Genomic DNA, 26,521 nt, shown 5'->3' with positions numbered 1-26,521 from the left:
GGATATACAATGCACTGGGTGAACTCCACAAGAAGAAAACTGCCGACCCGATCAAAAAATGGGGTGATGAAACGAACAGAAACTTTCCCAAAGAAGAAATTCGAATGGCTGAAAGGCATATGAGAAAACGTTCAACATCACTAAGTGATCCCTAAGCATAGAGCCAGGAATCAGCCCTGAGCACCACTGGATGTGCCCCCCCACAAGAAAGAAAGAAAGAAAGAAAGAAAGAAAGAAAGAAAGAAAGAAAGAAAGAAAGAAAGAAAGAAAGAAAGAAAGAAAGAAAGAGAGAGAGAGAGAGAGAGAGAGAGAGAGAGAGAGAGAGGGAGGGAGGGAGGGGGGAGGGAGGGAGGGAGGGAGGGAGGGAGGGAGGGAGGAAGGAAGGAAGGAAGGAAGGAAGGAAGGAAGGAAGGAAGGAAGGAAGGAAGGAAGGAAGGAAGGAAGGAAGGAAGGAAGGAAGGAAGGAAGGAAGGAAGGAAGAAAAGAGGAAATTTTGGGGGCTGGAGCAATAGCACAGTGGGTAGCCTTACACACGGCTGACCCAGGTTCTAATCCCAGCATCCCATGTGGTCCCCTGAGCACTGCCAGAAGGAATTCCTGAGCGCAGAGCCAGGAATAACTCCTGTGTATCACTGGGTGTGACCCAAAAAGGGAAAAAAATAAAAGAAAAGAGAAAATTTTAGGGTTTTGATCCTATGTGTAAGTCACTTAGTCCTGACCATTGCCAGCCCCAACATGTTACACTGTCATGTTTCTACCATCAAACATTCTTGGACCTTGGAGTGACTTTTCTAACCTGAAGGGAAGAAAAGATTCAGTGGAGAGCTTAAGTGAATGGTTCTTAACATTTGGGAGTTCTTTCTTTGAGGAGAGAATGAAAACCTTGCAGCCTTGCTTTTGAAATATGCCCCCAACACATCTGTGTACAATTTAGTGGGTACAGTGATCCTGGAACCCCTTCACAGACCCAGGTTTGGAATTCTGCCCCTTGGGGGAATCTTCTGCTCAAGGGAGGGACTCCAACTGTCTAGGGCAATGAAAATAGTCCCTGAGCGTTATACTTCCTTGAAATGGAGCCCTGTCCTAGGCACCAAGGCATTTTAAGAGAGTAAGCAATCATCAAGGGCTCATCGTTATCTTCTGTGTGACTTTGGGCAAATCACTGCCCAAACTGAGCCACTTTCGGAGGTGGGAGACTGTGAGCCATTCCCAGTGCTACTCAGAGGCCCACGAAATACTGGAGATTAAATTTGGGCCTCCTGCAGGGAAAGCATGCTTTCACCCCTTTGAGCTCTCTCACCAGCTCCCGACCACATTTTATTTACTTAGAACTGGAAGAATTGGTCTAGATCAGAGATTCCCAAACTTATTTAAACTACCACCCACTGGGCTGGAGCGATAGCACAGTGGGTAGGGCATTTGCCTTGCACGCGGCCGACACGGGTTCGATTCCCAGCATCCCATATGGTCCCCTGAGCACCGCCAGGAGTAATTCCTGAGTGCAGAGCCAGGAGTAACCCCTGTGCATCACCAGGTGTGACCCAAAAAAGAAAAAAAAAAACTACCACCCACTTTACAGGGGAAAAAAATTATTATTTATCACCTCCTTGGAAATGTACCTTCTTCAACCGAACAGAAAACATTCCCTGATTATTCCTGAGGCTACCACCTCACCTCCCAGCCCCACCCCCCACCCGCCACCCCACAGATCCAGCACCCCCAGGGGATCACTTCACCCATTTGGAAAACACTGATTTAGATTATCTTGGTATTTGATGTTTTTCTTTTTCTTTTTGTTGTTGTTGGTTTGGGGGTTTTGTGTGTATGTGTGTGTGTGTGTGTATCTGTCTGTGTATATGTCTATGTGTGTGTCTGTGTATATGTGGGTTTTATTTGGGCCATCCCCAGCAGTGCTCAAGGCTTACTCTTGACTCTGTACTACAAGGTAGGGCTTGCAGTACATATGGGGTACCAGGGATTGTATCTGGTTTGGACATGTGCAAGATCAGTGCCCTATCTGCTATACTATCTCTTCAATTCTTATCTTGGTATTTTGATTCAATCATTCATTTAGAAAATGATTCTTGCATCCTATTAGGTATCAGGTATAAAGCTAAGAACTGGGAATAAATTTTATGGACAAAACAGAGGAGGTTTCTGCCTGTGCAAATGAATTGTCCAATGAGGGAGTCAGTCACTGATTAAATAACCACATTGTAAATAGAAGATGATGGGGACCAGAGAGATAGTACAGCAGTTAGGGTATAAAGCCGACCCAGGTTTGATCCCTGGCATCCTATATTGTTCCCAGAGTCCCTCTAAAAGTGGTCTCTGAGTGCAGTGCCAGGAGTAGCCCTGGAGCACTGCTAGTTGTGACCCAAAAAACAAACAAACAAGCAAACAAAAAAGAAATAGAAGATGAGCTGCATTCCATTCTGGAGTCACCCACATCCCAGCTCAGGTACATAATTTCTCCCTCTTTAGTTTATGGGACTTCCTCTCCTGTCTCATATTTCCTAAATAAAACTACAAAAGGAAAAAATAATAAATAAAAGATGATACTAGATAATTCCCTAGTGCAGGGAGCGAGCCAGGAATGTGCAGTTAGGGAAATAACTATATAGGAGGTGCCCTCCCTCCCACACTCAATTCTTAGGGGTCACTGCTGGAGGTGCAGCAACCATGCAGTGCTGGGAAAGAACTGGGATTTAGGGCCAGAGAGATGGTGCAATGGGTCAGTTACTTGGAGCTCATCTAAGTTCAGTTTCCAGCACTGCATATGGACCCCTATCAGGAGTGATCCTTGAGCCCAGAGTCTGGAGTAAACCATGAGTACCACTGTGTGTGGCAAAACCAAAATAAACTGTGCCTCCGTGGGGCTGGAGAGATAATCCAACAGGTACCACTGAGTATGACCTCAAAATCAAAAAGCAGGGGTCAGAGCCATAGTACAGGTAGGATGCTTACCTTGCATACAACGGACTAGGTTCAGTCCCCCAGCACCCCTTATGGGCCACTGAGACTGCCAGAAGCTATTTCTGAGCACAGAGTCAGGAGTAAATCCAGGGCACAGCAAGGTGTGGCTCCAAAGCAAGAACAACTAACAAAGTAAAGTTAAAAAGTATAACAGGAGGCAAAAAGAATCAAGGAATTCCTTAATAAAGGAATCCTGGGGGTTGTATGTGATAATTTCAGACAGCAGCAGCATGGGTCAGGGCCGCAAAGAGTGAGAGGGCCAGGAAGCTGAACAATGAGAAGATCAGAACAGCTGCATTCTGGAGTTTCTAGGGATTTCTCATGATGTCAAAGACACCATATTCTAGCAATTTCCTGTCATGTTCTCCTGAAGAATACTAAAGAAAGGCAACATTCCATGATATTGACACCCAAGATTTATAAAGTGATGAAAAATACCAACTCCTGAGGGGCTGGAGCTATAGAATAGCAGGTAGGGTGCTTTCCTGGCACATAGACCGACCAGATATCGATCCCTGGTGCCACATTAGTTGTGCCGAGCACAACCAGGAGTAGGCCCTGAGTACGCTGGGTATGACTAAAAACAAAACAAAACAAAACAAAAAACTCCTAAACAACAACAACAAACGAATCAACTGACAACAAACAAAAAAACAACAAAAATATCAACTAACTCCTGGGCCAGAGAGATAGTAGAAGGTTTGGGTGCTTGCCTTGCATATGAACCACCCTGGTTTGATCCCCAGCACCATATGATCCCTTGAGCACTATAAACCTATCACCTAATAGGATGCAAGAAACATTTTCTAAATGAATGACTGGATAAAAATACCAAGATTTTGAGATAGTATAGCCTTTAGGACACCGGCCTTGCACATGGCCAAACCAGATCCCATCCCTAGTACTGCATACGATCTCCATCAGGAGTGATCCTTGAGTGCAGAGTCAGAAATAGCCCCTGAGCACAGCTGGGTGTGGCATCACCACCCCCAGCCCCCAGAACATCAACTCACCACCTTAACCAGACTACTTGTAGGTGTCATTTCAAAGTCCTTCACAGAACCTCCCTGAAGAACACAATTTGCTACAACCAGAGAGATAGCCCAAAAAGCTGGAGTGTATGCTTTGCATGTGGGAGGCTCTGGGTTCAATCCCCAGCACCACACTACCACACTCCCAGTGAGGTCTCCGGGTCTCACTGGGAGTGACTCCTGAGCACTCAGTCTGGAGTAATTGACAGCAGGATGTGGCTGAAAAGCAAACAAAAAGATACAAGTACAAAAACAAAAGTTAATCTTGCAGTGAGACAAAGAAGAGTTCCCTTCCTGTGCACTTCTGCAATTTAAACCTTGTCCTGTACTTTTTTTTTTTCGCTTTTTGGGTCACACCTGTAGATGCTAAGGGGTACTCCTGGCTCTGCACTCAGGAACCACTCCTGGTGGTGCTCAGGGGACCATATGGGATGCTGGGAATCGAACCCAGGTCGGCCGCATGCAAGGCAAATGCCCTACCTGCTATGCTTTCGTTCCATCCCCTGTCCTGGACTTTAGAGATTATTTCTACCTCCTGTTCTGTGGGTCCATCATCACATACTGATGATTATGGAGTGGCCTCAACATGCCAATTGCCATTATGATGGGTGGTCTAGGAGAGAATCTCTGGGTGGCATGTGGGAGACAGAGCGACTCATCTCTTGGGGGCTTGGGGCTGGAGTCAGTGCAAAGACTTTAGGTCCAGTGTACACGCTGCCTCTTACGGCCTATTGGGTCACTCTGGGGAAGTTCCGTACTCTCTCTCTCTCTCTCTCTCTCTCTCTCTCTCTCTCTCTCTCTCTCTCTCTCTCTCTCTCTCTCTCCCTCTCTCTCTCTCTCTCTCCCTCAGTTTTCTAATTCATAAAACAAGAGGTCTGGACTGCTTGTCTGATAAATTGGTTTTTTGTTTTTTGTTTGTTTGTTTACTGGGCCAGAAAAAAAGCTTGATAAACTGGAGTGCATAGTTAGTATGTTAGAGACCAAGTTCTAAACCTGGCATCAGAGGGTTCCTCAAACACTGTCAGCAGTGACCCCAAGCCACAAAGCCAACCCAACAGGAGCCCCTGAGCATCTTTAGGTGAAGCCCCTCAACCCCCAAAAATGTAGATATTTTTCTCTTGGACCTGGGGATTTACTCTGCTTCTGTTTCATCTTGTTTCATTTTGGAGCTACATATGATGGCACTCAGGAACTATATTCTTGACCCTATGCTCAGGAGTGACCTCCTGAAAAGAGGTGGGGGATCACATGTGGTATTGGGAATTTGAACCAATTTGAACCAGGGTTCTCTGCACACAAGGCAAGAGCCTTGCTCTTTCTGTACAATCTCTATAGCTCTAGAGAGGTATTTTTAAAAAAAAATGTTAATTAAAAAAAAAGAAGGGGCTGGAGCAATAGCACAGCAGGTAGGGCATTTGCCTTGCACGTGGCCGACCCGGGTTCGATTCCCAGCATCCTATATGGTCCCCTGAGCACTGCCAGGAGTAATTCTTGAGATGCAGAGCCAGGAGTAACCCCTGAGCATCTCCTAGGTGTGACCCAAAAAGAAAAAAAAAAAGAAGAAGAAAAGAAAAGGAAAAGGAAAATATTGGACTGTTCAGGTGGTACTCAGGAGGCCAGGGGTTCACTCCCAAAAATTCTAGGCCAACCAGGTAGGTAGCAGAATGTTAGGACCCAAGGACATGGAGTTACTCAGATCTGTGGCACTAGGGACCACCAGGGCAACCCCAGAAGTATTTGGGGGCCTTAACTAAGGTATTAATATACTTAATTATTTTCAGTACAATAAAAATGGCTTATTAATTGTGACAGGTCATCTACGGGAGACCAAGTGGTCAACCTTAACCATATGCGTGTTGTAGGCAGAAGCCTCTCCCATTCTTGTCAAGGACAGTGCTAACTTTTTCTTCTTTCACACACCACACACACACACACACACACACACACACACACAATTTTTTTTTAATTTGGTGATGCTAGATTCAAACCTAGGTCTCATGCATGCAAGGCGTACACTTCATTGCCCCGGCCCCTAATTAAAAAATTTCCCCATCTTTTCAATTATTGCCCCACAGACCAGTGGCAGAAGGCAAGACAACCATTATTTGTAAATTATAATGAGTGGATAATTAGCTGCCTTCCAATTAAGCCTCCCTCCTTAGAAGCCAAGGGCCTTAGTTTTTCGGCTGCTCATCATTATCATCATTTAATGCTGTTTCTCACTGAAACCCAGAGGGGTAGAGGAGAATGACAAGCAGATGTTTTGTTATGAGGGGCCTTAGGGGATGATTTGAGACTTTCACTGCAGTGATTTCCGCTAGATTCTTCCCAAGTCAGCAGAAGCTTTGATGAGCTCAACAGAGGGCAGGGGGATTAGCCAGACAGTGCCGAGGCCTACTGAGAGAGCCAGGCTTCACAGAAAGTTGCTGGGGACAGCAGTTCCTGGCCAGGGAGAGTGTGGATTATGAAATTATTGTATTTATGGAACACTTTGCAAAGAGATTCCACTGTCATTATTTCATCTTCTCTTGAGGATACTTTGGCCCTGCCTGAGCTCTCACCACTATCAACTCCTGCATGAAGCTTGCTCATTGTGCAATCTCTCAAGCTGGGGGTAGAAATGGCCACCAGAAGTCCAGAGTCAGAGGCCAGAGAGATAATATAGGAATTAAGGCGCTTTCCGTACACGAGGCTGACCTGGCCATCCCCAGCATTGCATATGGTCCCTTGAGCCTCCCGGAGTAAACCCTGGGAATAAAGCCAGTAAGAAACCCTAAGCAACATTGGGTGTGGCCCCAGTGACCTCTCCCACCCTAATCCAACTAATAGGCTTGAGAGATAGTATAGAAGGTAAAGCACCTTGCACGTGATCCACCTGTTCAAATCCTTGGCACCACATATGGTTGGACTCTGGTCAAAACCATGAGTCAGTCCCTCCTGAGCATAGAGCAAGAAATAGACCCTGAGCATAGTAGGGTGTGGCCCCTCACCCTCACCCCCAATCTATAGAGTCCAAATGTAGGTTGATGTTGCCTCAATGGAAAAGGGAGGCTAATTATTTGCCCTTTGAAATCTTCTCCCTGCAGTTCACTTTGTAACCTGTTCTAACCAATAAAATGGGTAGGAGCTGGGGTTGTATGTGTTCCAGGGTTTAGCATCAAAAACACCTCCAGCTTCTATATACCTTGCTTCTTTGGGATCTTGCTCTCATGTATAGATGCTTGTTTCTTAATCTTGATGTTTGGGACTTGACTGCACTTTGTAATAGAGAATTAGCTGGTATATTGTGAGATGTTTTGAAACATCATTGACCTCTACCCGCTAGATTTTCCTATTGTGACAACCAAAAACATCTCCAGATATTGCCTTGTGTGCCCCTGTGGGAGAGAAATTACTCTTGCTCTAGTAGTACTGGCATATATTACTGTAGGCGAAGGGACTATGAGATGAGAGGAGCCAAGTCAGCGAACCCTTCCTTCTTAGAAGCCAGCAGAGAGAGAAGCTATCTTGGATGTTCCAGCCTCAATTGAATACCCAATTGAATGTAACTAAGTGACAATCCTGATACAACATGGAGCAAAAGAACTGAACTTAGTCTATTCAGAGAATTATGAAAAATAATACCTCTTTGTTTTACCCATTTTCTTTTCCCTTGCAAGTGTAATCACGCATACCCAGTACTTAGGGACTATCTGGCTTTGTGCTGAGGAGTGATTCTTGGTGGTACTCAGGGGTCTACTACCAGGGGCCAGGGATTTGAATGAGGGTCAGTTGCATGCCAGGCAAGTGCTTTAATTCCTGTAATGTCTCCCCCATCCTATTTTATTTTATTTTGGGGGTCATATCTGGCAGAGTCCAGAGATTACCTCAACTTCATGTTCAGGCGTCACTCCCAGCGGCTCTCCAGGGGTCATTCAATGTCAAGGACTAAACAGGGCTCCTGCATGCAGAGCATGCACTCCAGCCCTCTGACCCATCTCCCTGTTCCTAATTTATCTTTTTATTTCCTTTCCCTTCTTGTTGCTGTTGTTGCGTTGGATGGGACGCAGATATACATTTGGCTACAGTGCTCTCACATGTGGTTGTGGAGCTCTTGGGGTCACACTCTTGGAGCTCTTAGGGGCCACACTCTTTAATGGCGATGTTCACACTCATTCTGGCTATAATGCTTGTCAGAGTCACTGGGGGTGGTGCATCTGCTTGGCTCAAGTGGTCACACAGGTTTTTGGCTTAAGTGTTTGCTGGATGTTGCGTCCTTTAATTGTGCTTACTCACTTAGCGGCAGTGTAGCTGGATCTTGCTTATAGTTCTGAGACCTCAGATTGCAGGGCAGCCAGGATCACATTCGGCATATACTGCAGCGCCTTCAACAAAACTCATGGTCTTGACCACAAGTCAGATGCTTTAGCCACTGCGCCGTTTTCCAGACCCCTTAGTTCATTCTTACTGCTAACAATATAACCAGAAAGAATACTTTTCTGGCTGAAGCAATAGTACAGCAGGTCAGGCACTTGACTTTCATGTGGCAGACTCAGGTTCATTATCTGGCACCACATATGGTCTCTAGAGCCCCACCAGAAGTGATCTATGAGCTCAGAGCCAGGAGTAAGCCCTGAGCACTGCCGGACATGGCCCCAAAACAAAAAGAAAACAGAAACAAAAAAGACAAGAAAGAAAATGTTCCCCTTTCACACAAGTAAAGATCCTGTAAAATTAGGTATCACTGGAAAGGTGTGGATCACACATGTCTTCTTTAGTCTGGACTATTGCTGAAGGTTTGAAACATGCCAATTGGCCAGGTTTGTCTTAAATTGATGTAATAACCAGATTTAAAAATAGCTCCCAGGCCAGAGATAGTACAGCTAGTACAGTGAGTAAGGCACTTGCCTTACAATGCAGCTGACCCCAGCTTGATACCCACAATGCATATGGTCCCCTGAGCATTAAGGGCCACTTCTAAGCCTGGGACCAGTAGTGGCCCCTAAGAACTGCAGGATGTGGCCCAAATTCTTCCTCAAATTGTCCCAATAATCTTACTTCCTGATGTCTGTGTCCTTCTATAACTCCTTCTAGAGTAAGCCAAGGCTAGCCTGTGTGACCAATGAAAATATAATTTAACTGAACTAATATGGACCCCAAGGCTAGGTCACAGACTTTCCAGACACACTGCTGATTCTGCTTAGATCTCTGAAAAAAACTGGGATCAAGTTGTAGGGATATTCAAGCAACTCTATTTTTTCCCTTTTGATATTTGGGTCACACCCAGCAATGCTCAGGGCTTCCTCCCAGTTCTGTGCTCAGGAATCAGTGTTGGTGAGGCTCGGGGGACCATATGCGGTGCAATGACTGAAATTCAGGTCAGTTGAGTGCAAGGCGAGTGCTTTATTCACTGTACTATCTCTTAGGCTCTCAGCAGCTCTGAGCAAAGCTGAGGCTTCTTGACAACAGGCAGCAGAGACAACATGCCAACTATGTGAGTAGGTACCCCCTGGAAGCTCTAGCCAAGGCTTCAGATGAATGCACTCCCAGCGGAGACCATGAGCCAGGATCACCCCGCCCAACAACTTTGGAATTCCAAACCCACCGAAACTATGTGAGATAATGAAAATGATTATTTTCAGCCACTGGGTTTTGAGGTCATTTGTGGCACAGCAGCAGACAGCTAATACAATTGCACACCCTTCAACTCTGGATAAGGAATCTGTTCTACTCTATGCGCTCTGAATCAAGAGATTCCCTGAAGTGTAATCACGTTGCTGTTGATGGGGAAACAGAGGAAATAAACACTGGGGCAGCAAACCCCAACAATGGATGTACCACAAACACACTTGCTGGAAGACCAAAACACAAAGACATCACTGATTCATTTTCGGTCACCCAGTGAGCTTGGGCCAATTGGGACTCAGGCCCACATGTTCCTATGCTGATTTGCTAGCTCTAACCTTTAGAGTCTTTTTCCAAGTTATCTCTAGACTTGATTAGTTTATGAGCACCAAAAGCACATGCTTCTGCCAACCCAAATATTTGCTCTTAAAGGAAATTAGCTGTGTTAATTTTTTGCTGTTCTGGTTGGGGGCCACACCCAGTGGTGCTCAGGGGCTACTTCTGACCCAATGCTCAATGGCCTCTCTTGGCAGTGCTTGGGGGACACTGTGGTGCCAGGAATCAAAGCCCAGCCTCCTGAAAGCAAAGTGTGCACTCCAGCCCAGCGAACTAGTTCTCTAGCCTAATGTCAGTGGGTTTTTATTTTGTTGTCCTTAGGCGTGCGTGCGTGCGTGCGTGTGAGTGTGTGTGTGAGTGTGTGTGAGTGTGTGTGTGTGTGTGTGTGTGTGTGTGTGTGTGTTCTGGAAGGCGGGGAAATGTCAGGGAACCTACTCCCAGCACTATGTTTCAAGTTGTTTCAGGGGTGCTAAAGTGCTAATGAGATCGCACAGTGCCTGGGGTTGAACTCAGGTCTCCTGAATGCCAAGCATACATTCAGCCTTTTAACTCTCTCTTTTTGCCTGGACTCTACCACCAAATTACATTCTCAGTCCTAGAGTGGTTTTCTTTAATTTACTTTGAGTTTGGACATAAGTAAGCTCACACAAGAGTGCCACCTTAGGAAATTCTCATTTAGCACAAATCTCTTCAAGCAAAGAAGAGACAACAAAGATGAATGTGATATAAGGTTCAACACTCAAACTTATAAGGAATCTCTTTTCTTCTTTCTTCCGTCCTGATCTCTCTCTTCTCCTACTTTGTACTTCCTTCCTCTGTGTTCTATTTTTCTTTCCTTTCTTCTTCCCAACCCAGATTTCTTTCTTTTCCCTTGCATCTTCTTTTATTTGTTCTCTCTTTTGTTTGTTTTGTTCTTTTCATTTTGCTCTTCCTTTCCCCTTTTTGTTCTTTAGGTCACACCCTGTAGTGCCCAAGGATTACTCTTGGCTTTGTGCTCAGGGATCATTCCTGGAGATGCTTAGGGGATCATATGTAGTGTAGGCAAATACCTTAGCCCCTTGCTTTTTGTTTCTTGGGGCCATACTGGATGGTGCTCAGGGGCTACCATGGTGCTCAGGGCTCTGTGCTCAGAGATCATTCCTGGCAGGGCTTAGCAGAATGTATAAGGTTCCAGGAATCAAACCAGGGTCAACCACAATGAAAGGCAGATGTTTTAACCCCTGTATTAGCTATCATTTCTCTTTCTGTGTCTCTTTCACTCCCTTCCCTCTTCCCCCCTTTCTTTAAAAGGTAGGTTTTATTGAAACTTATTTAGAAAGATGTGAAGAGGGAGAGAAGGAAAAGTACATGTTCTAGTTAGAACAAAGACTTCTCCAAAGTAGAAATAGACAAGCAAAGGAACATTGAGACAAGCAAGCAAGATACACGTCCAAGGGAGAACATGGGCTCAAAAAGCAAGTACTGGGGGCTGGAGTGATAGCACAGCGAGTAGGGCGTTTGCCTTGCACGCGGCTGACCCGGGTTCGATTCCCAACATCCCATATGGTCCCCCAAGCAGCGCCAGGAGTGATTCCTGAGTGCAGAGCCAGGATTCAGCCCTGAGCATTGCCAGGTGTGACCCAAAAAGCCAAAAAAAAAAAAAAAAAAAAAAAAGCAAGTCCTTCCTTCCTTCCTTTCTTCTTTCCTTCCTTTTTTCCTTCCTTTTTTCTCCCTTCCTTCCTTCTTTCATTTCCTCCCTCCCTCCCTCCCTCCCCACTCTCACTCTCTTCCTCCTCTCTTTCTTCCTTCCTTCCTTCCTTTCTTTCTTTCTTTCTTTCTTTCTTTCTTTCTTTCTTTCTTTCTTTCTTTCTTTCTTTCTTTCCTTCTTTCCTTCTGTTTTTGGGTCACACCCCATGGTGTTCTGCTGAGGGAACACTCCTTCTGGTATTCAGGGGACCATATGCAGTTCTGGGGATAAGATCCAGGTCAGCCATGTATAAGATCAGAGCATTACCTGCTCTATTGTCACTCTGGTCCTCTTTACCTTTTGGTTCTGGCTGCCAGTAGTGCTCAGGTGTCTGTGTGGTGCCAATGATTGAACCCTGGCTTCTAGCATGCAAAGCATATGCTCAGCCTACTCTCTCTTGACCTTCATCCAGATTTCTTAAGCATTTATTTCATGTTTGGTATTATTTGCACTATCATTTGTTCTCCTAAAGATGTCGAAGTGCATACAGTGACTCCTCTTAACAGACGCAGAATCTGAAACATGTTTGGAGAAGTTACTTGTCTTTTCTCTTTTCTCTTTTTTTATAGCACCAGGGTTCAGACCCATGGCTTCAAAACCGCAATGGAAGTTGGTGCTGTACCACTGAGCTATATCCCAGGCCCTGGATCCCTCTGGGGCTGAGGGAGAGTCCACGCCCAGCACAGAACTCAGCGGACCAAATAGTGCTGGTGACTGAGTCCAGGATTCCCACATATGCAAAACATGCCCTTGGGGCTATTGCCCCAGTCTTACATCTCTTATATGAGTCATGGAGCTAATTATTTAGTGTATACCTGGGATAGCATGAAACCTGACAAATGTGGATATGCGATCATGACTGGCTTTTACTCCTCTGTATCTCTGCAGATCTAGGTCACATGTGCACTCTTGGTATCTAAGGCAGGCAGACTCCGAGGTCCCAGGGAATCCATCCCCCCTCCTGGTATCATGTGCTGTGTAATATTCTGTCCATGTATACAAGTAAAGCTATGATTTTTCACTAACAAACAAATAAAACATGACAGGGGTTGGAGAGAGAACTGCGGTTAAAGCACTTGCTTTGCATGCAGTCAACTTCAGTTCAATCCCCAGCAATCCCGCCACCAAAAGGATTCCTGAGTGCCTAGCCAGGAATAATCCTATGTATTGCCCAAATCTACTCCCCCAACCCCAGAAAACTAAAACCAAAAATCACCAACTAGAACACAACAAAGGTGAGAAGATGCTACTTTTATGATTATGAGATACACAAATTATCTTGCTAGTTGATTAATGTTCTTCTATCAATCTGCCACATTGGAGGAGTCCATATGGCAAGAAATTGGAGTCTGCTTCCAGCCAAGTCTAGTTAGGAGGTAGGTCCTCATTCCAACAAGGAATTGAACTGGTCCAAGAGCTACAAGAGCTTGGAAGCAGATCCTTTCTTCATATGGACCCTCAGATGAGAATCCAGCCCTGGCTGACATCGTGACTGCAGTCTTGTGGCAGACCTTTTAAAGAGGAGCTGACTAATCTGTGCCAAATTTCTATTCCTAAAGGATAGGAAATGTGAGCAAATTAATGTGTGCTGTTTGTAAGGTAATTTTCTTTTATAGTTAAAAAATGTTTATTGAATCACTGTGAGATACAGTTACAAAGCTTTCATGATTGAGTTTCAATCAGACACTGTTCCAACATCTATCCCTCCATGAGTGTACATTTCCCAAGACCAAGTAAGGTAATTTTCTAGGTAGTGATATCATATCCAATTCCTCCCACACCATTTTTTTGGAGGGGGGGCATCCAGCAGTGCTCAGGGGGTTATTGCTGGGATCACTCCTGGTTGTGTTCAGGAGACTACATATAATTCAAGGGATTGAAAGGGATTGTGTGCAAAGCAAGCGCCTTACACCCTGTATTGTCTCTCCATGTTCCCCACCCCAAGTTTCTGAGTCAGGGTCCCTCTCCTCCACTGTTTCAGTATCTCACATTTATAATATTGCTCCAGAGTCACTGGTTTTCTTGCTGCCCCCTGCCTTGTTAACTCCTTGCGGACAGACACTGTATTTGTAGTTCCCTGTAGTGGCAGTATGGACACTACCACCTGGCATGAAGAAGGTGTTGGATACTATTTCATGATTCTCAGAACTGAGTTGTGAACTCTATTGGGGATTTCACTATAATTCCCTTTTTTTGGCTGGGGGGAGGCACAGCCAGTGGTGTTCAGGGTTTATTCCTGGCTCTGTGCTCAGAGATCACTCCTAACGGGGCTTAGTGGATCATATTTGGTGCTGGAGATTAAACCTGGATCAGCTGCATGCAAAGCAAGCACCATACTTGCTGAACTATTGCTACTCCAGCCCCCATGATTATCCTTTTAGATCCTAACTGTGTGCCAGGCTTTGATGAAGTCAGGGATGTGGGTTGGGTTATAGTCAGCGGTGCTTAGCGCTTACTCCTGTCTCTGTGCTTAGGGATCACTCCTGGCAGTGCTCTGAAGGACTTCCTAGGAAATGGAGATTGAACCTGGGTTGGCCACATGTAAGGCTAATGTCTTACCCCCTGTACTATTTCTCCATCTCAGAATATGCCTTGTTTTTTTGTCCATATCTGGCAATGCTCAGGAATTATTGCTGGCTCTGTGCTCAGAAAGTATTCATGATGGTGATGGCGCAACAATATGGGATGCTGGGAATTGAATCTGGGTTGGGCACATCAGCCTTGTGTAAGGCAAATGCCTTATCCACTGTTCTAGCTGTACTATTGCTCTGGTCCACAGGATATGTATTTTTAACTAGCCTACCGTGATGACACTAATGCATAGGCAGGTTTGGGAACACTAACAATGTCACTTGAGACATTCTCTGGATAGATATAGTCTTCTGGGGGCGAGGGTGTGTGTGTGTGTGTGTTTGTGTGTGTGTGTGTGTGTGTATGCATGCTCTCAACGCTAGAAATTGCACCCAGGGCCTCACTCATGCTAGGCAGGAAAGTGTATTTCTTTGATCTTTAAAGAAACTTTCCCATTTTATTGGTGTACAGATTACATTGGCATACACATCAGTGTACAGTTTGACTACATAAAACATCTATGCAACTACCATGGAAGATGAAGAGAAGTTCTCTGCCTCATTGGTGCCTCCCCCACGCAGTCACCAGCCCCCGATGTTATTGTTATTTTAATTCTTTTCCTCTTTCTTTAGCTTCGCCTTTTCTAGGATTTCCCGTAAATTGCAGTGTGTATGGCTATCTCTGCTTTCTTTCCACCTGTATCATTATTTTTGTTTTTGACTTGTTAAAACTACTCTTGAGGCTTAAGTTTGTAAGACGATACAGAAGTTAGGAAGAAGGTGGAAGCCTGGGGTTTTAAGAATCCTAGCATCATCCTGGAGTTTTCCAAGAGGAGGAATCACATTCTCCCTCGGGGTGGGCGGCCCTTCAATGCTACCTTCTTCCCTGAAGTGGAAAGCGAGGTGGGCGGGGACGGGGCGGGGCTACAGGTAGGGCGGTTCCCTAGGGAGGCGGGGTCTTGGTGAGGGGGCGTGGCCCAGTCCGCCTCCGGGGCGGTTGCCGTGGGGGGCGGAGCCGGACCCAGGCTTCCTGTCTGCGCGTGCGGAATCGCTGTTTGACCCCGGAAGCGCTGGCGCTCGGAGAGCTGTCACCGCGGACGGCGGCGGCGCGGCGCCGGGAGCGGAGCCGCCGAGGTGAGTGCGTGGCCGGGCCCCGCCACAGGTGGGCCACGGGTCTGGGAGGAGCCGCAGCCGTGTCTCCGGCGGCCTCGGGCCTCGCCGCCGCGGAGGCAGGACCGCCGCTCACGCCGCCGCGGGGGGCCGCGTCGCCGCCGGGAAAGCCGGGATGCCGACCCGGGGAGCCTGGGGTCTCGGAGGCTCGGCCCAACGTGCCCTTGGCCGAGTCACGGTCTCCGCGCCCGGGCTTTGGGTTTTGCTTTCTCTCTTTATTCTTGCACGGTTCATTCATTCGTTGTCTAGCGCCTCCTACGAGCCAGCTCAGAAGTAGGCAGCGAGGATACTCACAGAGCAAGACCCATGAGACCTGGGACCTCACGGAGTTGGCCAGCTGGTGGGAGGAGAAAGTCCACTAGAAGGATGTGCAGCAGAGGGTTACAGATGGGGCAGGAACTGGAGGGACAAACGCTTTCCCTAGGGAAGGTCTTTGAGGAGAGTGATGCTGAGCTGAAAGAAAGAGGGTGAGACCAGACCTGCCTTGTACTGGGTGCTTGCACCTTCTAAAGGAAAGCCCTTTCAAGGACCCGGAAGTAGCTCGGCGGGAGAGCGCCTTCCTGTTATGTGTGAAGCTCTGGATTCCAGCCCCGCACCACAAAATAAATACATCGGTCAATAAAAACAAGAAATAAAACCTTTCCCTGACTTTTGATTTCTGCTGTCCAGCTTAATACTGGAAATGCAGTGCAGGGGTGCAGATGTCACAACCACCACCACCACCACCACCATCACCATCATCATCATTGTCTTCATCCTTTTGGAATTTACAGTCTACTTTGTCTAGCTCATGTGTACCCATACTTGAAGCGAAGACTCGTATCTTCCTTGACAGCCTAGTCGGTTCCCTCCGTCCACTGCTGTCATAGCCCCCATGGGGTTTGCTGACATAGCATACATCCTAGCATTTGTTTTATTTTTTGTTTGGGAGCCTCTCCCAGAGCTCTTCACAGACTACATGCTTGGGGAACCATGTGGTCCCAGGGATGGAAACTGGACCTCCTGCATGCAACATACATGCTCACCCCTTCAAGCTATCGCCCTGCCTCTACTACATTTTTACTTGCTCATATAGTTATTTAATTGCCTTGCTGTGTTTTCCATAAAGACTGTAAGCTCTGAGCACAGGACCACACCTGCTATTTGCCTTCCTTAGAATTCTTTAGGCTTTGGTGCCAGTTATGTTGAAGATCTTTAAAATACCTTAAATGATACTGGTGAGAGCACCGAATCTAACCACTAAACTACCAGGGAATGCTGGTCGGGATGACAGTGATACAGTGACAGCGATACTGGTAATAGGTATGGTGCTGGAATCATGCGCATGAGAAACCATATTAATAGTGTCGTAAACCACAGATTCTCTATCAATTAAAAAAGTGTTTTAAGTGGAGGAATGAGATTAACAATCCTTGCTGTCCAGTGATTCACAGGAGGTCATTCCTGCTTTCAGATTAGTCTTTCTCTAATTATGTGTCTCCTTTACTTAAATGACTCCTCACTGCCTTCTAATGAAAGACCAAAGGCTAAAATCTTCAACATGGCGTTCGAGACTAACTATATATTTGGGGCACGGTAATACCCAGCAGTGTTCAGAGTTTATTCCTGCCTCTGAGCTCAGAGATCACTCCTGGAGGTGCTGAGGGGACCATTTATGGTGCTGGGGAATCGAGCCAAGGTCAGCCATGTGCAAGGCTAGCACCTCATCCCCTATACTATCTATTTGGCACTGCCAAATAGATAGTATCATTTTTGTTGTTCTGGGGACCATATTCGATATGCCAAAAATAGTAACAAGTTTCACAATGGAGACATTACTGGTGCCCGCTCAAGCAAATCAACGAACAACGGGATAACAGTGCTACAGTGATAGGGACCGCACCAGTGGTGCCAGGGCTTATTTTTGGCTTTGTGCTTATGATCACTCCTGGAAGTGCATGAAGGACTAAATATGGTGCTGAGGGCTCATATGTGGTGCTGGGGATTAAACTAGCGTTGACTGCATGCAAGGCAAATGCCTTAATCCTTGTACTAACCCCTGATTATGGAGATATATATGTAGGGGGGAGGTGCCAGGGATAGAACCCAGGGTGAGGAATATACTGTTCTACTGGAGCCACATCCCTAATCTTCTAATCTGGCCCCAGATTTGCTCTCCAGTGTTTTTTGTCCTTACTTGTCATCTCTTCCTTGAACTTTGTGAGTTTTTCTGATTGAGGTTTTGTTATTTTTAGGGAGAGGGTGGGGCCAGTGTTTGGGTCACATCCAGCAATGCTCAGGAGCTACCCCGGAGTGTGCTTAGTCATCACTCCTGATGGTGCTCAGGGGTCCCTTCTGATGGTGCTCAGGGGGTCGTATATGGTGCCAGGGATTGCATGGCGTCATTCACATGCAGGCCATACCTTTTAACCTCTGTGCTAGCTCTTCATTCCCAACTTATGGTTTTAATGATACTAAATGTCTTCCTCTTCCATCAGAAGTCTGAGTCTTCGCTTAGGCTTTCTCTCTGCCTAAAATGTCCTTTTTATCTTCTGACTCTAAGGTTATTATAGGTCACCTGCTCAAAGACATTTTCTTTCTCCACTCTGGTCCCATTTTGGAAATTTCTTGCCATAGTTCTAACTAAACCAAATGATACTCACTTTACATGCCAAGCCAGTGTTTGCTGAGTAAATGATGAAGCCTACAGTGCTCTGCCTGTGATTGGAACTTGAATAATAATAAGTTCACTTTAATGAATGCTTATTATGTGCCAAGAAACGTGTGAGCGTTGATTATTTCTCACAGCAGCCCCGAGAGATTATGTTGTCATTCTGATTATACAGATAAGGAAATCAAAATTAGAGAGGTCTAGGAACTGTCTCAGGGTCCCAGCATGGATAGGACAAGGTAAAGTCAGGATTTGAACCCAGGCTGCAGAGCTGTGGAACCTTCAGCCACACACTAGCCTGGGTCTGAATTCCCTTACAGGCTTAGGCTTGCTGCAGTGGATTTCTTCAGAAAGCCGATTCCATCCCTTCCTGTCTAGGCCTGTTCTCTGGGGCCTAGAATTTAAAGGGTGGAGAATCATCTCCTCCTCCTTTTTTCCCCTTTGGGTTTTGGTGCACACCCATCAATACATCAGGGGCCACTCCTGGCAGTGCTTGGGCACCTGGCAGTACACTCTCCACTCTCAAGAAGAGCTGGGCTTCAGTGGTGCTGGGGATTGAACCCAGCCACCTACATGCGAAGCCTGCAGCTCACTGCCTTATCTCTTCACGGCTTCCATCTGACTCTCCCAGACTCGGTCTCTACACCACCATTCCCTCTCCTGTCATTGGAAGGTGAGCATGGAAAGAACCGGGCCTATGAGTCACTGCAACTCCGGTTCTAACACTCAGACCTCTGAAGTTTCCAGCCACCAGCATTGCTGGAGGGGGTTAGAGGGAAGTATTTTTAGCATGTTCAGCACCAGAGCCTCAGGTGCCAAGACAGAAGAGCTGGGCTTCAGTTTTCGACTTGGCTGCTCATGTATTTACCTTTAGCAAATCAGGGCCCTCTTTGGACAACTGAGCATGATACTCCTTGTCATGCCTAACTGGGCCTTGTCAGATATCATCTGATTAGAATTTGGGGTACACACAGTGGAGAATATTAACTACATTTGGCAAAGTTGAAAAATTAAAATCTTGCCCTTCGGTACTTCATCTTGTGATATTTTCCAGGCCCCTTGTCTGCGGGGCCCATGTCTCTGGTCCACTGAGATTCTAGACCTAGGACAAGACCAGTCAGACCAGTTCTTTCTCTCTTCACATCCCTCTAGGATGGAGCCTCACAATTTTTCAAACACTCCACACTCCGAGGTTCCTGGCTTAGCAACCTGCTTCCCACTTCCTCGCCTTTGCTCCTGCTGTTTGCTCCACCTGGGCTTCTTCCCTGGCTGCTCTCTACTCTCAAGACTCAAGTCTGGTTCTCTTGATCCTCCTGGCTTGGTTCTAGAATGTGTTTTCCTGACACATCCTCCTCAATTCTCACTACCGTAGACTTAGGATAGTCAAGTGGTTAAGAACCAGTCTCTTGAGCCAGAGCAATGGTACAGCAGGTAAGGCATTTGCCTTGCACGCAGCTGACCCAGCTTCGATCCCCGGCATTCCATTTGGTCCCCCGAACACCTCCAGGAGTGAGTCCTGTGTGCAGAGCCAGGTGTAACACCCCCTGAGCATCACTGGGTGTGACCCAAATACAACCCCCCCCCGCCCGAAAAAAAAGAACCAGTCTGCTTCGGCAACTACTATGAAACCTGTACTGGCTTCCTCATTTTCTCCAAGTCTCTGTTTTCTCAGATGATGAATTTAATAGAACCAACCTTAGCAGGACTGATACTTGTGAAATGAATGAAGAGTTAATAAGGATAGGTCTGGGATCCTAATACAGGGGTTTGGGTTTTATGTGCTGACCTGGGTTCCATTCCTGCCATGATAGGACTTCCTGAACATTGCTGGGTATAGCTCTGGGAGCCCCCAAGCAGCACGGGTATGGCCCAGGAATCCCTGAAACAATATTGGCTGGGTGGGGTTTGGGGGATACACAGCATCTTATGTATCCAAGGACCCAAGCAGCACCAGGTCCTCAGGCCCTCACATTAAACCACCAGCCTGGTTGGCTATCACTGAGCACCACTTGGGAGCCACACCCCCTTCCTCCTCAAGAAAAGAACAAATGTAAAGTGAGTGAGCTGAAAAAAGCACCTTCTAAGAACACTAGCACATGACCAGCGTGTAGTTCTCACTGCTGTGGGCATTGCTATTCTTAGTCCTTCCAGGCAGCGCTCTGCCTTACCAGCCTTTCTTCTTATCTCTAGGGCCTTCCTGAACACCCAAGTATCCGTATGTAACTCATTGATGACTATGCCCCTTGAGTTCAGGGTGAGAGTTCAGGAAGTGAAAGTGTCCTCATTTGGGCCTTGATCTTCTCGTTGTCATGGAGACAGTGGTGGCTTTTTTTTTTTTAGTTTGGTTTTGTTTGGGGTCTGGCTTTTATTTATTTTAATGGAATGTTCTTTTAAGAGACCTAACCCACTGGTTCCATGATTCAACCAACTCACGCATTGGTCCTAGGACTCAGACCAGGTGATATTGTGAAGAGGATAAAAGGGGAATATGGGAGACTATGAGTGCACATATTGGGCCTCTGGGGGGTAAAAAAAAGGTTGCACTGGCAGGTTTCAACAAATTCTAGCTTCCTCGCTGGCTCCTCTGTTCATCCAGGTCTTTTCCAGAAGCCTAGGCAGTCGGGGGTGGGATGGGGTGGGTTTGTGAAATGTTAACAGCATCTACTAGTAAGGAACTGCCTATGGCTCCAGACTTCAAAAGACTTAAATCTGGTGAAAGTTATAAGGAGCATCTTCGTGCTCAGACAGATGTCCATCTATCATTTGATGAAGTGGCCCGCATAGTTTCCTGGAGAGACCACAAGAGACGAGGAGAACTTGGGTGCTGTGTGGTGCTCAGAGCTCACTGGTCAAGGAGGACCAAGTGCCGGAGCCAGAAAGACCACGGAAGTGCTTTTAGCCAGAACTTCTCAACGGGGGTGGGAATTCCAGAGGCACCTGGGGAATGTGTCTCTCTTGGTTGAAAACCCAGGGACTGGCCCCCGCAAGGAGGCTGGCTTCCCCCAGGAGCCTCTGTGTCTGCCCTCTTCTTCCCATCCATATTCCTTTCAGGAGGCTCACGCAGCACAATGCCAGCTCTGCCCCTGGATCAACTCCAGATCACCCGCAAGGACCTGAAGACGGGAAAGCTGAGGACTTCACCTGCGCTGGTGAGCCGGTGCCTTGAGGCCGTTCAGCCTGATACACTCCTGGTAGCTCTTGAAATTTCAGAAGCCAAAGTAAATTCCTACTTTATCTGTTCCAAGACTGACCCTGAGGGCCACTCACTGGGGACCAGACCAGTCCTCCAGGGCCGGTGCATCGGCTTGAATCCGAGCTGCAATTTCCATGTCACTGCCCCATACCTTTCCCTCCCTCCCCACCCCATCCCCCCCACTAAGCGTTTAATTTGGAATCAGAGCCTGATGGCAGTCGTGACTCAGCCTGAGCTGGCCTGGAAACGGATCCAAACCTGGAGCTGGGTTTGGGGAGCTGACCCTGTGGAGGTTGGTTCAGGTTTCAGGCAGGCCTTTTGCAGAGCTATCTAAGCTGCGACCCACACTTCTCGGGGGACACTGATTTCAGAGGTTGGCCAGTCTTTTATCTCAGCCGGCTAAGAAGGGCCACGTACCGACTCAGGGCTGGTGAGATTGACAAAGAAGGAGACAGTGATCATGCTGGGTGCCAGCTGCAGGGAGAGATTAGAGCTCCCGAGAGGTGCCAGGCTGCTGACAAAGGCGACAGACATGGGGCCTGGAGTCCCCAGAACTCACTTGCTGTTTTCCCAAGAATATGAGCTTACCGGAACATGGTGGGAGGAAGTATTTTCTGGGAGTTCGAGTAAAGTCATGGGAGAAGAGAGCTTGGTGTTTAGTTTCCTGTTTTTTGGATGGCTTCCTATTACTTCCTTCCTAATAATAGTCCCTAACTTTTATAGAGCGCTTGCACTGGGTCAACCCTTTCAAAACTCTGCATCCGGATTATCTCCCGTAAGCCTTAGAACAGCCCTGAGGTTTTTTTTTGGTTGTCCCCATTTCACAGATGAGGAAACGTGAAAGTTTGAGGTCCCAGAATAAGGAAATGTGTTGGATACAAGGATAGAAGCCCACTCAAGATTGCTCCTAGAGCCTGTGCACCCTCGCCACCCCCCAAACCTAACCTTCAGGTTTGCTCTAAAGCCTCTCTTTTCTTTTTTGTAGCCTTTTTACGTATGAAGGATGTTTATCAGATTATCAAGAATTAAACTTACAATTACCACCCAGTGGTAGACATTTGCCACAAGTAGCAATTGAGCACTTTCCATGTGAATGGTACAACTAAAGAACTGGGGACTGGAACATTAGCACAGTGGGGAGGGTGCTTGCCTCGGACTCACACAGTTGACCCAGGTTCCACCTGTGGCAGCCATATGGTTCCCCCGAGCCCCCTCAGAACCTCAGAACCAGAAGTAAGCCTTAAGCACCACAGGGTGTGGCCCCAAGACACAGCTAAACCAAAGAACTGTTTTGTTTTTGTTTTATAATGATTTTAAATTCAGATGACCTGCTGGAGAGATAATACAAAGGTTGAGGCACTTGTCTTGCATGCAGCCCATCCCAGTTTGATCCCCAACACTACATATGGTTCCCTAAGCACTTCCAGGAGTGACCCATGAGCACAGAGCTAGGAGTAGCCCCTGAGCACTGCCGAGTGTGGGATCAAAACCCAAAATTAAAATAAGGACAGAAAGATATTACAGCCTTGCATAAGACTGACTCCTATTCTGTCCCTGATGCCACTTGTGGTTCCCAAGCACCACCAGCAGTGATCCCTGAGCACCGCTGGGAAAAACAAACAAAAAGGAGGCAGAGATATAGTACAGTGGTAAGGTTCTTGCCTTGCATGCAGCTGACCTGGGTTCTATCCCCAACACCACATAGAATCCCCCAAGCACCTCCAGGAATGATTGCTGAGCACAGAGCTAGGAATAGCCCTTACATATCACTGGTGTTATTTATGGCATCCCCCCAAATTTTTTTAAACTAACCTCATGGGGTGAGTGACTTGATGAATTGCCAGCACAGGAAGAGATCAGTTCTATTGCAAAAAGTTCTGTTGGCTTGTGCCAGAGCCTGTTTCATGAGTGGATGAAGAGTTGTCCAGTATAGTCCTTCCCCGACACTGAGCACCTGTATTTCCAGTCTGTGGGCTCCATGAGAGGACCCAGTCCTTTCCCCTCACTGATTTCCCAGAACAGTCCTAGCAGGCTCTCTGGAAGCACCCAGTAGAGTGATCAAGAACCCCAGCCTGGTTTTATACAGGACCCAAGCAACAAAGAGAAAAGACCATGCTCCTGCCCTTGAGGGACCCACAGCCTGACCAGTAGCTTCTCTACAGAGTGGTCAGTGCCATGAGAGAAGGAGGTTTGGGCTGCCCAAGAACACTGACTCGGGGCTGGAGTGATAGCACAGCAGGTAGGGCATTTACCTTGCACGCAGCAAACCCGGGTTCAATTCCCAGCATCCCATATGGTCCCCCGAGCACCGCCAGCAGTAATTCCTGAATGCAGAGCCAGGAGTACCACTATGCATTGCCAGGTGACCCAAAAAGAAAAAAAAGAACACTGACTCACACTCATGGGGGAGGTACAGCCAGGAAGGGGGCCCTGAACTGAGGCTAAAGAAGCAGTGCTAGATTGCAGAGCAGGGGCAAGGAGTGGACTTGACAGGGCACTGAGAGGCCATCCTGCAGTTGGTTTGGCTTGGGTTTGGCTCACACCCGGTGGGGTTCCGGGGGCTATTCCTGGTGAGGTGCTGAGGGGTACGATGGGGTGATGATGGGGGCTGGGGCGTGTTGCCTCTACAGAGCTTCGGTAACCACGTGGCTCCTGAGAGCAAACTTGGGCCTCCTGCTTGCAAACCTAGTCTTTTGAACTATTTCCCCAGCCCTACCCTGGAGTTTTGAGAAAACCGACCCCATTACCTCTCACTCCAGTTATTGGGAGTAGAAGCAGTATGAGAGTTTAGGAGCTTGGGCTGTACATTAAATCTTACATTTTGGGACTGGAGTGATAGTACAGCGGGTAGGGAGTTTGCCTTGCATGCACCCAATCCGGGTTTGATCCTCGGCATCCCATATGGTCCCCCAAGCATCGCCAGTGTAATTCCTGAGTGCAGAGCCAGGAGGATCCCCTAAACATCACTGAGTGTGACCCCTCCCCCCAAAAAAGCAAAAAACAAAACAAAACAAAATCTTACATTTTGAGGGCCGGAGAGATAGATAATACAGGGGTTTAGACACTTGCCTTGCACATGGCTGTGGTTCAGATCCCCAGCACCACCTATGGCTTCCCTGAGTGCCACCAGGAATTGACACTTCCTGAGTGCTACCAGGTATGGCCCCTAAAACAACTCTTCCCCCTACTCCTGCCCTTTTTTTAAAAAAAAAAATAATAATTTGGGCAAGTTACTTAACCTTTAAGCCTCAGGAGTTCCTAAAGGTTAATAACGGACACAGCTTTGTGGTGTGGTCGCGAGGACTCAAGAATGATAGTACAACCAGAAGACAGAGACAGGAACATGAAATGGGGAGCAGCATGGGAAGAGGGGGTGAGCTGAGGGAGACCGCTGCCCGACCAAGAGGCGATTGCTCTTGGTTTGTTTGGTTTAGTTTGGGGGCACGCCCAGACGTGCTCCGGGGCTACTGCTGGCTCTATGCTGGGGACCAGGCTTCCTGCAGGCAGTACATGCGCGCCAACCCGTGGAGTGCTCTGGGTCCGAGGAATGGTCCTGTCGGCCAATCTGGAGCGCTACCCTGTAGTCCATCAGACACTCCCAAATGTGTCCTGTGAGCTGTACCTGCCCCCTGTTAGTCTCTGTCGCTCCAGCCCAAGACAGGCAGATCTCCACCTGGGGGGGCAACCGCCAGGTCCTTCTGCAGTGTTGGGTGGAGCTGATGCGTATTAGCGTTTGCTATTGAAGAGCCAAAAGAAATAAAGTCTCGCGCCAGGACCAGTGAATGAGCCGTTGAGGAAGACCAGAGTCTTTTAAATGGAACATTAGGGGGACTATGCAAAATGGCTCTTTAACTTTTCGATGTTGGCGGTGCCGGGAATGGAAGCAGAAAAATGGCTTCTTATTAAGAATAAATAGAACAGATGATTGGCAGGCAGAGAATATTCCAGAAGCTTCACATAGTAACTGTGATCGATGCCAGGTTTGAAGAGTAGACAATGTTGCCTGAGTCTGCTGCTGCCCAGAAATCCTCCACATCCCCCCGGTCAGAGGGGATCAAGTCCCCACTCTGGAACTTACATTCAAGGCCCCTCAGAGACCTTGGCAGTATCTGGCTACACTATCTTCATTCATTCCTCTGTCCAGCCAGCAAATGTGTGCATAGACTGCTGGATGCAGGGACTGGGAAAGGGAGAGCCGGGCCCAGAGGGCCTCCAAAGAGCTTTAGGCCAATAGATAGGGCGGCAGGCAGGCCTGGCCTTTGTGTATAATTCTCTAGGGTAGCCCTGAAGAAAGCTAACTTGCATGTGTTTCAGGTGTACAATTGGTTTTGGCATTTGCACATGCCCACAAAACCATCCCCATAATCAAGATAATGAACATTCTTTCTTCCCAGCACAGTTCTTGTGGGTTCTTCTTGAATCCAGTCCTTCCTCTACTGCTCCAGAGCAGCCGCTGAGCTGAAGGCTTTCGGGGCAGACAGCTCAAGAAGCGGGGCGACATTTGGGGAAGGGGTGTGGCTGCTGGGGGAGTGCAGAGCAGGGACTGGAGTCGGGAGATCTCCTGGCAGGTGAGGTCAGAGCTGGGGTCAGAAGGACGAGCAGTGAGACCATGAAGGCTTGTGGGCCCGGGAGGTCAGTCCTGAGGTCTGTGGTGTCCATCGTGACTTCACTGCTGCTCTGTTGCCTCCTTTGCCTTGTGGCCTGGGCAGAGTGATGAACACGGGCCTGTCTTTGTTTTCCCCCTCTGTAAAAGAGAGAGAACACTCTCTCCCTTTTGTCTGCCAGCCGTGCAGGGGCACCAGAGCTACCCCGCAGTGGTGCTCGGAGGCGTGCCCCAGCGCTGTCTCCGTTTCCAGTAGACCCAAATGAAAAGGTAGAGGGGCCGGAGCGATAGTACAGTGGGGACGGCATTTGCCTTGCACACAGCTGACCCGAGCTCAATCCCTGCAATCCCATATGGTCCCCTGAGCACCACCAGGAGTAATTCCTGAGTGCAGAGCCAAGAGTGACCCCTGAGCATCGCCGGGTATGACCCAAAAAGCAAAGGAAAAAAAAATAGACTGTGGGAGATGCCCCTGGTAATGGGGCCCGCAGATGCCTGATACACGTTGGATTTTATTATCCTCATCTCAGTAGTGCCTCCCTCCATCATCTCCCACCGTCCAGGGCAATCTGTGCCCCTTCTTTAGGGCCCGTTGTTTTTTTTTTTTTTTCAAGGTCTTCATAAAAGTAACTGGTTTTGCCACCTGAGAAGCTTTCCCATCC

General features: G+C 47.5%; 1 protein-coding gene and 1 pseudogene across 3 annotated transcripts in view; one reads left to right on the top strand and one right to left on the bottom strand.

Annotated features, from left to right (window-relative positions):
- Window positions 1–5,790: 5,790 nt before the first annotated feature.
- On the bottom strand, window positions 5,791–5,930 carry LOC129399041 (U6atac minor spliceosomal RNA; annotated as a pseudogene).
- A 9,333-nt stretch (window positions 5,931–15,263) lies between these two features.
- ASCC2 (activating signal cointegrator 1 complex subunit 2) overlaps window positions 15,264–26,521 on the top strand; it is a 47,490-nt gene continuing 36,232 nt past the window's right edge. For 2 of the 3 annotated variants that reach the window (XM_055146907.1, XM_055146905.1), the window contains exons 1-2: window positions 15,264–15,377; window positions 21,115–21,212. In XM_055146907.1, the coding sequence (XP_055002882.1) occupies window positions 21,132–21,212 (81 nt within the window). In that variant the 5' untranslated portion in view covers window positions 15,264–15,377; window positions 21,115–21,131. Of the gene's footprint in view, window positions 15,378–20,253; window positions 20,318–21,114; window positions 21,213–26,521 lie in introns of those variants that run through there. The other variant, XM_055146906.1, reaches the window with a different exon arrangement.

This window comes from Sorex araneus, chromosome 9 (assembly GCF_027595985.1).
Source record: "Sorex araneus isolate mSorAra2 chromosome 9, mSorAra2.pri, whole genome shotgun sequence".
Lineage (NCBI taxonomy): Eukaryota > Metazoa > Chordata > Mammalia > Eulipotyphla > Soricidae > Sorex > Sorex araneus.
This window is presented reverse-complemented; position numbering and strand designations above follow the sequence as displayed.